The 15,674-nt window shown below is 35.8% G+C and overlaps 1 protein-coding gene across 26 annotated transcripts in view; it reads left to right on the plus strand.

Moving 5' to 3' along the window:
- CEP112 (centrosomal protein 112) overlaps nt 1-15,674 on the plus strand; it is a 422,076-nt gene that overhangs the window by 49,703 nt on the left and 356,699 nt on the right. For 13 of the 26 annotated variants that reach the window (XM_027080441.1, XM_027080431.1, XM_027080436.1 and 10 more), the window contains 2 exons: nt 4,205-4,252; nt 4,508-4,588. In XM_027080441.1, the coding sequence (XP_026936242.1) occupies nt 4,205-4,252; nt 4,508-4,588 (129 nt within the window). The remainder of the gene's footprint in view (nt 1-4,204; nt 4,253-4,507; nt 4,589-15,674) is intronic. The other 13 variants (XM_027080442.1, XM_027080435.1, XM_027080437.1 and 10 more) reach the window with 1 other exon arrangement.

Consider the following 15,674-nt stretch of genomic DNA (forward strand, 5'->3'; position numbering starts at 1 on the left):
GCTGTAAAACACCATCTCTTTGTGGTATTACTTTACATTTTTCATATTTCTCAACAGATTGAGCATATTTTCATGTTTATGTTATTCAGATTTCCTCATCAGTGAAATGTGTCTCAAGTTTTTCCCATTTTTTTTTTTCAAATGGGCTGTTGTTCTTTCTTTTATTTTAAAAGAACTTCTTTACACATTGTGTAGACTAATTATTTGTGCAAATATCTCCATCCAGTTTACGGCTTGCCTTTTCAATTTATTTATAATATTTTTTTTAGAGAGAAGTTCTTACTTAAAGTGGTCAAATTTATTATTTCTTTTTTGTTTATGCTTTTTTAATGTGTTGTTTAAAGAAATTTTCTCTACTCCAAGGCCATGAAGTCATTCTTCTCAGTTGTCTTCTGAAAGTTTTTATAGTTCTGCTTTTAATTATAAGTATTTAATCCTTTGGGAATTTATTATACAGGGTGTGGGGAAGGGATCTGCTCTTATTTTCTTCCTCTTATTGAACACATCCTTATTTTCTCAATAATTTGCAGTGCTATATCTTTCATGAATCATATTCTTATATATATTTGAGTTTCTGGTACTTTCCAGTTAGTTCCTTTGAGTTATTTTCATTACTATAGTTTTATTATGTCTTGTAAGGCAACCCACCTTGTTTTTTTTCCTTCAGGCACGTCTTGGCTATCCTTGTCCCTTTATTTATTTATATACATTTTATAATGAGGTTATTAAATTTTCCAAAAACCCTATTGAGATTTTGGTTTGGATAAATTTAGTCACTAGATCTAGTTAAGGGGAATTGACATTTTTATGATATTGAGGCTATCCAAAAACATGGTTTCACACTCTTTTTATTTCAGTCTTAATGTCTTTCAGAAAAAGCTAAATTATTTTCTCCATAAAGGGTTTATGAATGTTTTCTTAGATTTACTTTTAGGAGTTATATATTGTTTTATGATTATAAATTATGTCTTTGTAAAATCGTCTTTTTTCCTAGATGATTTTTGCTAATTTATAGAAATGCAGCTGACTTTTACATATTGGCATCCGGCAGCTTTGCCAAGCTCTTATTTGGTCAGCCTCTACTTAACATCTTTCTATTTTTTGTCTTTATCTGTTGTGTTCTTTATGAACTTCCTGAAATTATTTAAAAGTTGTACTTGAATATATATTGTTCTAGTGGTCGTGGAATGTAAATATCATCAAATATTGACCTGCAGGAGAGTGGCCTACCTTAAGTGGGCTGTCCAAAAAGCCTGATGAATCAGAGCACTGCAGACAGGGGAGGCAAAAGGGGGGCTGTATGACAGTTTTCTTCTGTTTCATGGATTTTTAAAAAAGTGATTCCTTCTGCTGACAGGTTTTGATTTTGATGTTCTATTTTTTTATAGTAAGCTTTTATGGACATCGGATTCTTTTTTCTGTTCATGATTATTTCTGTTAGGTTTTTCTGAACAAGCAATAGCCAGCGAGCGTATGAGAGTGGTGGCTTGGGTAGCGTACTTTATTTATTTCTTAGTTCAGGGAGGCTCCCTTCTCCTGCTCCACTGAACTGCAATACCTTTAGTAGATGGTGCCTTCTGTGACTGTCATTTTGGCCTGTCTTCAGATTCCTTGATTTCTTCTTGTTTCCGTAGGGCCCTTTTCCGTAGCCCCTTTTTCTTTTTTCCTCACGGACAGCCTTCCTTCCAGGGCCCTCCCTCTACTGCAGAAGTGCTCGCTTCCTAAGACCGCCTTCTCTGGCCCACACCCTGTGACCCTCTTTGACTCCTCTGTCTCCAGCACTCTCATCTCTCAGGCTTTTTGTCTGACCCACGTAAGCCACTTTCCTTCTACAGGTGAATATTGGATGACATTTATGTCCCACCACTAGTAGGACCCTCAGGACTTGCTTTTTTTCCATGTTATCACTCAGGTTTGGCTTAGGATCTAATTCTGCTGATTTGTGATCTTTCCTTGGCCACTTATATGTTATTTGAATTTTTTGTAATCTCTTTCTCCTTGTTGTGATGTAGGCATGGGTGATGGGTATTAATAAAAATAAATGCTCTCTTTGTTCGTCTGTATGGATTTTTGGAGGATGGGGAGAGAAATTTAAATTCAGGCAGTTGCCATTACTTTATGGGAACCAGCCTGTAGGTGAAAGAAATTATTTTGTAAATTTCTTCTAATCTAGGTGCAGAAATATAGTTATTCTTCAGATCCTATCTGTCGCTATAGAGGCTTAAAATTTTTTTTTTGAATTTTATTGAAGTATAGTTGATTTACAATGTTGTGTTAATTTCTGCTATACAGCAAAGTGACTCAGTTATACATATATATATTCTTTTTCATATTCTTTTCCATTGTGGTTTATTAAAGGATACTGAATATAGTTCCCTGTGCTATACAGTAGGACCCTGTTGTTTATCTATCCTATATTAAATTTTTTTTTTTTTTTTTTTTTTTTTTAACGGTACGTGAGCCTCTCACTGTTGTGGCCTCTCCTGTCGCGGAGCACAGGCTCCGGACGCGCAGGCTCAGTGGCCATGGCTCATGGGCGTAGCCGCTCCGTGGCACGTTGGATCTTCCCGGACCGGGGCACGAACCCATGTCGCCTGCATCGGCAGGTGGACTCTCAACCACTGCGCCACCAGAGAAGCCCTATTAAAATATATTTTGATTAAGTTCTATTTTTAATTTCATTGCCGCTATATTCTTTGATTAATTGATTCTTTACCCCGAACTTTATTGTCAAATTGGGTATGGAGTGTTCATCTTCCATGATTATTAATTATAATACACCATTTGAGAAGCTTTTTGAAAACACAGTGGGATTTTGGAGGAGTGGAACCCAGTAATATATGTTTGAAAAAGTTTGTCAGTTGATGCTAATGGTTTACTTCAGGGTAAGAACCACTATCCTAGGTTGAAGTCATAATTAGTGTTACATTCATATTCTTGTACATTTTGAGGTTATCCATGTAGCAAATTGTGAGTTTATGATGTTAAGAGATTGGAATTCCATGATAATGATTTTTAATTATCACTTCATCTGTGGATCAAATAGTTGAGATAATAATCAGTGTTTCTAATTGATCATATAGTACATTAAGTCAATAAATATTTCATTGAAAGCCTGCTACATGCTAAGTATTATGCTAGGTTCCAGGAATACACAATTGAGAAGTCATCATCCTTGCACTCACTGAGCTTAAAGACAGATATGGAGACATACTGATTAAACACGTAAATATAACAGAAGAGCCATGAGAGACACACAGCGTACTTCAGGAGATGATAAGAGGGTGGGATCAGGTGCAGTTTGCCCCTTCCTTCCTTCTTTTCTTTCTTCTTTCCTTCTTTCTTCTCTTCCTTCCTTCCTCCCTCCCTTCCTTTATTCCTTCTTACTGAATATTTGTGAGACACCCACTACCTACTGTGTCCTGTGGTGGATGTTGGGATAGGTGTGTTACAAGACAGGCATAGTCTGTTTTCAGAGTCCACAATTTTTGCAGAAGATAGATGTTAGCTCACAAAAAGAAGATGAACCTCCAGGGTACTGCTGCAGTAGTAGGAAGTTAACTAAATTTCCTGGTGGAGACATTCCTGAACTGAGAGTCTGGAATAAGTTAACCACATGAGAATGATTTCACAGGTTGCAAAGGCTCAGATATGGGAGAGAGTGTAGTGCTTTCAAGGTAAAGCAAGTTGTTCGGTGTCCTTGGAACATAGGGTATATTGGGGGATAGAAAGGTAGATATAGGAGGAATCCCAAAGGAATTTTGTATTCCGGTTCTTATTATGAAGGTAAAGTTAAGGATTCATACATCAAATCTTCCTGGGAGTGTAGCGATTAAATTGGGACTCGAAGGATGATAGGAGGGTACTTATAGGGGTTAGAAGGGTAGACAGAGGTAGAGAGGCACAGGAAGACCTACCGTATTCTGGTGATGTAGGTCATTCAGCGTCCTGGGGGATGAAATGTGAGGTGAGGAGAAGTGGGGATGAGGCTGGGTGGTTAGGCTGTGAGAGGGTCATGCAGGTGCATTTATGGCACAAAGGAGTTTATGCTTTATATTTTATTTGTTTATGGGGCACTAAAAATATATTATGCAATACCCATTCTAAGAAACATACTAAATATTAAGACATATGGGAAACATTTTCATTATAGTTTAATTAAAACTCAAATATTAATGTCTTTATTTTATGTAAAAATTTTCAGATAGAAAATCCTCGGTACCTGAGACAGAAGCCTATCCCCGTTACTTTGGTAGGTGAGAAATGCATTGAACTTTTCCTACGGTTAGATATTTTAAAAGAAAATAATCCTCAAGATATTTAGAGAAAATAATGCAAGTCCACATTATGAAGCATAATAGTCCTATTAATCCTATCGCTTGGAAGTGAATAAATCACTATTTTTCTCCAATATTGGTATTATTTTGGCATGAACTTCAGCCAATTTAGAGTTTACTTTTTGATAAACCAGGCCTGAAAAAGTATTGAATGACTCTTTCTCATTCAGCAGATGACTCCCAAATTCAGCCTGAGAAAATCCAGCAGTCTCCAGGAGGATCAGTTACTGTCTCGAATGCATGGGAAGGAGGTAGGATCGAGATATTTCTGATGTATCTAGTTTATTAAACAATTTTTGTATTTTGTGTAATGTGAATTTTCTGGTTAGAATAAGGTTGCACGGTAGGAAGAGGTTGTCATTGGTACGGATATAAAATACTGATGCAGGTAAGGCAGGGTGGTCTTCAGCTTTGTGTTGCCCGTCTTCCATTTTGTGTGTCCTGGCCCCAGGCCTGCTGGACAGATTGTGCTGAGGGGCTCTCTCCTGACTATCAATTCCTGATTATCAGGGCCTGGGGGGGATGGCAGGTTTTAGAAGCAGTATCTTTGACCTCGGTGAATCCCTTCATTCTCTCTTTATCTCAGCTTCCTCATAATGTATCTTTCTAATTTCACTATTTTTACTGTTTCTACTATTTTAAATTGATCTGCTAAATTCAGCTATGCCAGAGCTGCTATAGGACACAATGTACTATCTTTCTTTGATCATTTGAAAATAGAATTATTAAAGAGGCAGTGGTGTTTATTGGTTAAGAGTAAAGGCTGTGGAGTCAAGAATATGTGGATATAAATCCTCCTTACCAGCTATGTGAAAATGGGCAGATACTTACCTCCCTGAGTCTCAGTTTCTTCATCTTACTTGGGAGGTGTCTGCTTTACAGGATTAGTAGGAAGATTTTGTAGTCTTTGGGTACCTGTGTACTCCACATGTATAATAGTAGTCATTAATTTGCTTTATTATTTTCTTTTAAAAACTTTTATTCTGGAAAATTTAAAAATCATCATTATTATTATTTTTTTGCTTATGACACCAATGAAACACTGGTCATCTATGTGGTACAATGAAAGACAATTAGATTAGGAACCTGAAAAATTATGTTCTTTTTTTTTTTTTTTTTCTTTTTTTTTGCGGTACACGGGCCTCTCACTGTTGTGGCCTCTCCCGATGCGGAGCACAGGCTCCGGACGCGCAGGTTCAGCGGCCATGGCTCACGGGCCCAGCCGCTCCGCGGTATGTGGGATCTTCCCAGACCAGGGCACGAACCCATGTCCTCTGCATCGGCAGGCGGACTCTCAACCACTGTGCCACCAGGGAAGCCCCTGAAGAATTATGTTCTTAATCTGCCTTAACCATTTTCTAGTTATATGACCCAGGGAAGTCAAGAATATTAGTTTAATTTTTGTTTAAACAGGGTTGTTACGAAGTCAAATGAGAACAGTGAATATGTATGTAACTTGTAAATGGTAATGCACTATTTAAATGGGCAAATTGTGAAAAATACTATTGGACTTAGATTAATGGTTCTAATTAATTTATTTCAATAATTTTATCTTTCATTTTAATGGGAGGCTTCTAAGAATTTCTGAAATTTAATTTCAATTTGGGTATTTTCAACATGATAGAGTTTTCTTACCATCCTATTTATAAAATATCACAGAAGACAATGATATTTTTCTTAGATATTCCAAACAATATCATGAGCGTATAAGTTTATTTTTGTTGATAACAGAGGAGGAAGCGCTCTTTTTTCTTTTAAATTTCTTTTTTTAAAAAAGTATTCATGTATTTTAATTAATTGGTATTGGAGTATAGTTGCCTTACAGTGTTGTGTTAGTTTCTGCTGTACAGCAAAGTGAATCAGCTATATGTATACATATATCCCTTCTTGTTTAGATTTCCTTCCCATTCAGGTCACCACAGAGCACTGAGTAGAGTTCCCTGTGTTATAGGGTAGGTTCTCATCAGTTATCTAGTTTATATGTAGTAGAGTATATGTGTCAATCCCCATCTCCCAATTCATTCCACCCCCCGCTTTTAAATTTCAATCTGGTGGAGTGACTGCTGCTGATCTCAGTAATATTCCGTCGTTTTATAGCTCCTATTTAAGGCATGCAGGGTTTTGTTTCTTAGTGCACTGCTAGTGTTTGAAGAACCTGTTGAAATAAAAAGAAATTACACTCTAAAAAGTGTTTTTGAGGGTAATACTTACATTCAGATGCACCTTCTTTGGAACTCTTGTTTCGAAATTGTTTCCTTTTTTTTTTTTTTGTGGTACGCGGGCCTCTCACTGCTGTGGCCTCTCCTGTTGCGGAGCACAGTCTCTGGACGCTCAGGCCCAGCGGCCATGGCTCACGGGCCCAGCCGCTCCACGGCATGTGGGATCTTCCCGGACCGGGGCACGAACCTGCGTCCCCTGCATCGACAGGCGGACTCTCAACCACTGCGCCACCAGGGAAGCCCTGAAATTCTTTCCTTTTAAAAAAATTGTCATTAATTGTTTTTACACGTCATTCTAAGCCATTACCAACTATTTTTCCTTTTCCTTTTACTGTTGAGACTGCTTACCATAGAATAAATAATTGAAAGGACCTGGTGTCTTTTTGAATTTTTTTTTTGGTGTTTCGTGAAATAATGTCCTTATTCTTTATGATGACATCTTGGGTCAGGGGTAAACATACCAAGGCTCCCCACATACGTGTTGAAAGAGAAAACATTTAAAGCTATTGTGTATTGCATTTGAGATTCATAATTTTAAATGTGTGTGGCTTTATTTTTTTCCCCACCCTTATGTTTTTGTTTTTCTTTTTGGCATACTGTAAAAATATTTGTGGCATCATTGAGAAGTTTGCATGTAAACATCAACTTACACCATATCTTAAAATATATCCAGTGTATATTTTGGCTAAAATAACTCTTTGTGTAGCTACATAGTCATTTCTGACTTTTTTTTTAAACTCCTTTATTAGAGTATAATTGCTTTATAATGGTGAGTTCGTTTCTGCTTTATAACAAAGTGAATCAGCTATACGTATACATATATCCCCATATCTTCTCCCTCTTGCGTCTCCCTTCCACCCTCCCTATCCCACCCCTCTAGGTGGTCACAAAGCACCGAGCTGATCTTCCTGTGCTATGCGGTTGCTTCCCACTAGCTATCTGTTTACAGTTGGTAGTGTATATATGTCCATGTCACTCTCTCACTTCATCCCAGCTTACCCTTCCCACTCCCTGTGTCCTCAAGTCTGACTATTTTTGATGAAAGTTTTTGATCATATTTTTTTCTCCATCCTAAAATATTTAAAAGTATATGCTGAGTTGCCCCAGTGTGAGAATTGTCTTAGTTTCATCTTTCTTTTAAAGTAGTATTTGTGATTATAAAATAATTTGTGGATTTTTATTAAGGAAAACTTGGAAAATATAGATGTATGTAAAGAAAGAAATAAAATCATCTGTGAAATAAAAACACTGGTAAAATGTCATTGGGTTGTCTTTTAGTCTTTTCTTTATGTATCCTGTAAACATGTTATTTTTCTTTAGAAAATTGAGATGATATCATATACATTGTTTTGTATAACTCAAGTATTTTATGCTACTAAATATTGTTCCTAAGCATTTATTTTCAATGGCTGTATTATGGTTCATATTATACAATTATCCCCAGTTAATTTAAATTATCCCTATTGTTGGGTATTGAGGTTGAGTTTTCACTAATATAAATAATTCTGGGAAGAATGTCCTTAGATGTCTGTCTTTATAAGCATTCTAAATATTTCTGTGGGGTAATGAATTGTGTCTTACATGGTCAATTGAAATAATGGATTTTTGTAAGTTTAGTGTCATAAACAATTTAACCTCTAAAATAAAAATTAATGCTTGGAAGTGTCATGAACATTGTATGTGATTATAAGGTACAAGTAAAGGATGTATTATATGCAAAAATGAGAATGAATATAAAAAGGCAAAGATAATTAGGAGCCATTTGAAGGTAGAGGAAGGTAGCAGTTTAGATTGCCTTTGTAAATATAAGATGACTAATTATATTTTTAATACAGAACATGTATTTCTTTAAAGTTTTTTTCAGTTTCAGGAGATAGTTTTTTAATATTTTCATTTTTGAAAATAGAGAATACTAATCATTAAAAGAAAGATATTCAGACTTTAGGAAAAACATTGATTTTCCTGAATTGCATGTGTATCTCTATGCTAAACCTAATATAACTGTTAGAGATCATGGTGTTTCCCCTGTTCTGGTCACTAGAAAGATCAGAGCTTCCACAGCATGTTTTCAGCAACTGTAATATTTTATGACATGTACTTTTGTGTGCTGTCCTAAATCTGTCCTTAGTGGTCTCTTTCTATTTCATATTCTTTTCAATTTTTTGTCTATGTACTTTAATCTTATTATATTTGTGTATATCAATATTTGTGTAACTGTATCAAATTCTTTCTAGAATGGTGCATGAATAGATGGATAAATAAAAAAGTCCATTTGCAAAAAAAAGAATTAACAAAAAAGAAAATACCAACCATACCGCTTTAATATTTTTGTCTGTTTTCAAGAGATAGTTTTCTAACTTGGATTTTTCCCTAAACTTAAATGCATAGTTACATTGTGATGTGTGTAGTTATCCTTTAGAAGGATGATCTTATGTCTACTTGATTAAGTCACTTTTGTTAGACATATACTTATGGGCATGAGGATAAATGCTTTTCTGTTTTGAAATTCAGCAGGCTCTTGCATGTTCACATCAGACAACCCTGATGTGTCTTGTACATGTTCTCATCTACAAATGCTTTTGTTGTTGCTGGGTGGCATTTTAAAAATAAGAAATAGCATTGTTTCAGGTGAGTTAAGTTTATTTTAAAATTAAATATTAAATGAAATAGTAATCTTCATTTCCTCAGCACCTGATCTTTTCAAGGTAATCATTGCACAAAATTTAACATGTATTCTCTTTAAAAGTTTCCAGGAATATCTTATTTTTAAAATACCAATAAGATCCTAGCACATACTCTATATACTGTTTCATTTTGCTTTTTAAATGCTAACATATATTCTGATGATTTTTTATATCAGTAGTATGGCATCATCTTTTTACATAGTTGCATTGTATTTTATTTTACTGATGGACCACATTTTATTAATATAGATTCCTGTTGAGGGGTAGAGGTTTGTAGAGTATTTTGCTACAACAAATAGTGTTTCAAGAATATCCCTGTGTATATTTTTATGTATTGCATATTTCTTCTTATACAATAAATTCTGTGAAATTGAATTGCCCAGTAACAGGGTTGCAGGTTTAAAGTTTTGATTGACATTGACAGATTGCCCTTAAAATGAGGTTATGTCTGCCTCAGGCTGCAGGCTTGGGTGAGAGTAGGGAGTGACCGCCAGTGGGTGTGAGAGTTCCTTTTTGGAGTGATGAAAATGTCCTAAGTTAGACTGTGGTGATGTTGCATAATTCTCTGATGTATTAAAAGACATTGAATTGTATTTTTTAAGTGGGTGAATGTTATAGTATGTGAATTATGTATATCTTAATAAACTATTAAAAAAGGTTAGGTCTATTTGTACTTGCACCAATACTGTATGAGAATGTCTATTTTCCCATTTCATCAACACTGAATTATAAACATTTTTGATTATCTGTGAGATGATATTTGATGCTTTGATATTTCCATTGCTTTTATGTAAGTGAGAATGAACATATTTTTTGTCTGTTTATTGTCTTTTTTTTGCGGACCTCTCACTGTTGTGGCCTCTCGCGTTGCAGAGCACAGGCTCCGGACGCACAGGCTCAGCGGCCATGGCTCATGGGCCCAGCCGCTCCATGGCATGTGGGATCTTCCCAGACTGGGGGACTGGGGCACGAACCCGCGTCCCCTGCATTGGCAGGCGGACTCTCAACCACTGCACTACCGGGGAAGCCCTGTTTATTGTCTTTTTAATTTCACTTTTGTGAGCTGTCTTTCTTATACCTTTCCATATTTTTGTTAAAATTGTTTGTCTTCATTGTGATTCCTAAGAACAATTTATATGTTAAGGAATTCAGGTCTTTGTCATATATCTTACAAGTATTTTTCTCTGTATGTCTTTTGATTTATTTCTATTTTTTTAATGTATAGAAGTTTTCTTTTCAGTAGTTGGATCTATCAGTCTTTTCTCTATGGCTTCTGGTTTTTGTAGAATAGACTTTCTTATTCCAAGATTATGAAAAAATTTCGTGTTTTTGTCTCTTTTAAAATCTTATTTTTGTATTTAAATCTCAGATCCATTTCACAGGGTTTTACTATGAGTAGTGATGATAATCTAGGTTAATCAATTCTTAATGTTATAAAATCAAAATTTAGGAAGTGGAAATGCTTAAGTTTAAGAATGCAGTAAGTGTGGAGAGAATTGAGTGACATGAAATTATATACAGACTACAGAGTTTGTCTGTGTTTAATAAATGATGCAATTCTTTTGATGCTTTAGAGAGTCCTAAAATATTTAATTAGCCTTTGGAAATCAAACTTTATAAAACACAACTTCCATTTTAAGTTTATAACTGTGTGGGAAATACCTTAGATGTTAAATGAGTAATATTTGCAATATTATTTTATTAGAGTTGAAGAACCGTAGTAGTTTTCTTTTGATTGGTAAAAACACACCTATAAAATATTTTAAGATTAGAAGTTTTTTTCAATTTATTTGGCATTGTGGGAAGGTTCGGTGACCGTGATCCTTTATTTTAACCTTAGTCTGTCATTCACAAACATACTTGGACTTGTTTGCCTTTGTAATTGCTAACACATTTCCTGTGATATCCACATCACAGAATTGTGTGACCTTGAGCACCATCAAGCAGTGGGGTTCTTTTTTTTTAGTATTCTTAAAAAAGATTTCTGACATAGATTAAGACATTTGGAAAACTGTTGTCACTGAAAATGAAAGAAGAGACAACACAGGGGGAGATCAATTTTCAGAGCAACCGTCAGTTTTCAGAGAACAGACAGTAGAAACTGCTCTTTTTGTGAAATAAAATAGAGTATTTCCTTTGAACTTCACCTCCACCCATATTGAATGTTCCCACCCATTGCCTAAAAAGGGATATTGCTTCTTTCTTACACAGAATGCCAATTAGGCATTTTTTCCTTTTGCAAATCTGCTAGTTAAATGTAGAATTTAAATAAATCCAAGATGATGTAATCTACAGTCATTGACATAATGAGAGAATTTATATTTTAAAACATTTCTTATGAATATAGCATTCAGATACACGGAGTCTTACAAACTATAATAAATAATTATACAAAAGAGAACCATTGGAAAGTGCATGCAGGCAAGGATGAGATCATTGCCAAGATGTCAGCAGCCTGCTGTCTGACTCTTCCCCATCTTACCTCATCCATCTCCCCCAGCAGTAACTGCTATCCTGACTTCTCTGGTAATTTCCCTCCTTTGTTTTTAAGCTTGACTTTACCACCAATGCCTGCATTCTTAAAAATGAAAATATTTATGTTTTAGTGGATTTTGACCTTCATTTAAATAAACCTAAACTTCACATATTTTTTTGCTCAGTAGTATGTGGGTGATGTTCATCCTTGTTACGCCATTTAGCTGTGGTTGGCTTCATTTGCATTACTTTCTATTCAATGAATCTTCCACAGTTTCTTGCCATTTTGTCGATGAATCTATCCTAATTTTTGACTTTTGCAAACAATAACCCTGTGAACAATCTTGTACATGTTTCCTGACACACATGTACAAGAGTTTCTCTAGGGCAGTGGTTCTCAGCGTGTGGGCTGAGAACCCTGCGGTCCCCAATACTCTTTCATGAGGTCTATGAGGTCAAAATTATTTTTGTAATAATTTTAAAATGTTATTTATTTTTTTACTGTATTGACACTTGCATTGATGTTGCAAGCACAGCGCTGGGTAAAACTGTATCCTAACCCACATCAAGGCAGTGGCGCCAAATTGTACTGGTAGGCATATTCTTCACTGTCACATGCTCACAGGGAAAAAATTACCAATCTTATTTAAGAATATCCTCGATGAAGCAAGTAGAAAATTATTAATTTTATTAAATCTCGTACCTCAAACATGCATCTTCTGGATATCTGAGTGACGAAATGGAGCCATGTATAAAGAACTTATGGTTCATATCCAAGTGCATATCCACGTGCCAGATACAAAACGCTTGTGTGCTTTTTGTCACTTATGAATTGCAGTAGCTGCTGTTCTCGGGGAGTATCATTTTTATTTGAAAGAATGACCGAGGGACAAAATATGGTTCTTTGGACTTGGATAGTGTCAGACATTTTCTCAAAAATGAACAAATTGAGCCTGTCACTTTAAGCAAAACAACTGACCATATTTGCTGCTGGTGATAAAATTTGACCTTTTAATACAAATTAGAATTTTGGCAACCTTGTATCAGTCACTGTGAGCTCAAGAACTTTCCAATACTAAGACCTTTCCAGTGAGATCGGTGGTGACGTGAAACAGTGTGAAGTTTTTATATTAGGTAATGAAATTTTCAATATTTGGAAATCTCTATAACTCATTGAACTGATGTTTTCCAAATGAGTAATGGATGATGTTATAAAATCACGCATGGGCAAAAGAGCCATTCCAAGTTCAAGACAGACCAACAGAACTACTGTGACAGTGTGAAAAGCGTCATATTCTACAGTGCAAGTAACTTTAAAAACCTAGCACTTATGAGTGTTGGTTTACTTAAAAAGAATATCTACAATTATTCAGAAAGGGTACTAAAATACTCCACTTTACAACTACGTATTTCTGTAAGGAAACATTTAAGGAAGAACTATTTTCCAGTATTACACAGGCTCTTTGAGATTGTGGAGGAGGAGGGAATACTTCTCAACTGCTTTTATTAGGCAGTCCCGACATGGTTAAAACCAAAAAGAATATTCCAAGAAAAAAATCAAATCCCCGTAAAAATAAAAAAGTAGTAACAAAGTTCATTGTCAATACATTGAGAACAGACTTTTATTTAGTAAATGATCCTGGTACAACTTTTCATTTACTTGGAAGAAAATAAAATTGGGTCCTCTCCTCTAAAAACAAAAATAAACAAAAACAAATTCTGGATGTACCTTTAACCTATAGAGGCCCAGACAAAAAAAGCTTCAAAACAGCAAAAATCTTGACATCAGAAGATCTTTCTAACCCGAATACCTTTCCAAACCCAGGACGTATAAAAGAAATGATAGAAATATTTGACTCAAGTGAAATAAAGGCTTTGTAAGGTAAAAAAATACAACAAAAGATCAATAGAAAAATAATCGATTTGGGGAAAATATTTGAGACAGACTGTGTCTTAATGTGTACAGCATACCAGGTTTTACTGATTGACAGACAGAAGCGTGGATTAAAATTGTGAAAGGGCATTTCATAGAAGACCAGATTCATAAGGCCCCAGAACATGGGAAAAGGGGCTGACACACAGTAGTTTTCAGGGAAGTGCAACTTAGAGTAGTAGTGAGGTATCTACTCTTGGTGGAAATGTGAATTTGCCTATAACAGAGGGCAAAACCTATTAAGATACAGCCACCATTGAATCGTTGGCATGTCTTTTGAGAATCCACCCTGTAGAAATCAAAATTCAAGTGTGTTGGACTCATATGTGAGAATGTTTTGCAGTGTTGTTTGAAGTGGAAAAAGACTGAAAATAAAGTGAATATACATTAAGGAGGATATGGTTGAACAAATTTTGTTTTCTCCTCATTAAGGAATAGTTGGTAGCTATTTAAAAGAATGAAAAGTACTGTAGCAGGTGTTTTTAGAGTGATTTCCATGAGATATGGTTCAGAGAGAAAAAAGTAAGGTATAGAAAACATGCGTTTTTTGGTTTTTTTTTTTTTTGCGGTACGCGGGCCTCTCACTGTTGTGGCCTTTCCCGTTGTGGAGCAAGGCTCTGGACGTGCAGGCCAGCCACTCCACGGCATGTGGGATCTTCCCAGACCGGGACACGAACCTGTGTCCCCTTCATCGGCAGGCGGACTCTCAACCACTCCCGCACCAGGGAAGCCCAGGAAACATGTATTTTTGTGTGTGAAACATTCATAATAAAAAAATTATATATTGCTAAGGGTATAACATATATTATTATATATTGCTAAGGGTATAACAGTTTAAAGAAGAGAATTTACTTAGCTGTCATACGACAGTGCAGGGTGTGTGGGGAGTGTGCTGCTCTATGATGTCATCAGGGACCCAGGCTGGTGGGGAACCTCTCCGTCCTCAGCACACAGCTTCAGTCTCTGCATCTGAGGTCTCGGTTGCTCACCAATGCCTTATCTCTTAAGCGTGATCTTTCAGAAAGAAAGAGGATGGAGAGAAAGCCACTTCTAAAAAATATGTCCATCAAGGTTGCCTGCATCATTTTTGTCCCATCATCCCCCTTGACCATACTTACATATGGAGCAGCCATCTGCCCAGCCCGTTTGGTGGTGTTAGTGAGGCCCCAAAGGAAGAAGAGGAAAATAAATGTCTGGGGATCCGCCTAGTCTGTGCCACAAACCCCCATACTTGTGCAATGCATTTTGCCCCTTTATATTTGTATATGATTCTCTGAGCATGGCAGAAGTTACGGAAATATACTCCATTGTTAATGTCCGTATTCCATACCCCATGCAGGTGTTGATGGAGGAGAGGGAGAGAATCAAATAGAAAAAGGAAAGGAATACCAAGGAGTACAGAGGAGCTAAACAAAATAAACAGAAACTCAGTATGTAATATGATTATCTCTATGTTTCATGTAAATTGTGTTCACGTATGAACAAAATTTTAAAAATTAGAAAAAAGAAAATACCAGCATACACTCTGTATGTTTAAATATCACTTCTTCCCTTAATGTGATGAGTTCTGAGGAGATTAGAAGGTACTGTTTAGGAAGATTTCATACATCTCTAAGCCCCAGTGTTAAGACAACAAGAGAAGGAGACACATTGTTATTTGTGCTGTGCTTATACATAAGCACAATGAATAACACTTGGCATTATGCAATGTTACAGATGAACATTTTGAGAGTAGGATACTGGAGATTTTAATCAGGAAGAATCTTAGTCACTGACACCATAATTTCCTCTGACTAGTAACTAATAGAATTCTCTAAAAAGATGATTATAACAATTAGGTATCTGAGTAAGTAGAGTGATGATTATTTTATAAATCACTTCTTCTGTAATTTGCTGTGATGATTGTTGAGATGTAGAAAGTGTGACTAAGCAAACACATCATTGGGTTGTGTTGCTGATAATACTTTGGAAGTAGAGATGGTTGACGTCAGTCATGCTTTGACCTTCTTTTGTGCCTTACAATTTA

This window comes from Aethalodelphis obliquidens, unplaced genomic scaffold (genome assembly GCF_003676395.1).
Source record: "Aethalodelphis obliquidens isolate GAN/ISIS:26980383/991018 unplaced genomic scaffold, ASM367639v1 scaffold44, whole genome shotgun sequence".
NCBI lineage: Eukaryota > Metazoa > Chordata > Mammalia > Artiodactyla > Delphinidae > Aethalodelphis > Aethalodelphis obliquidens.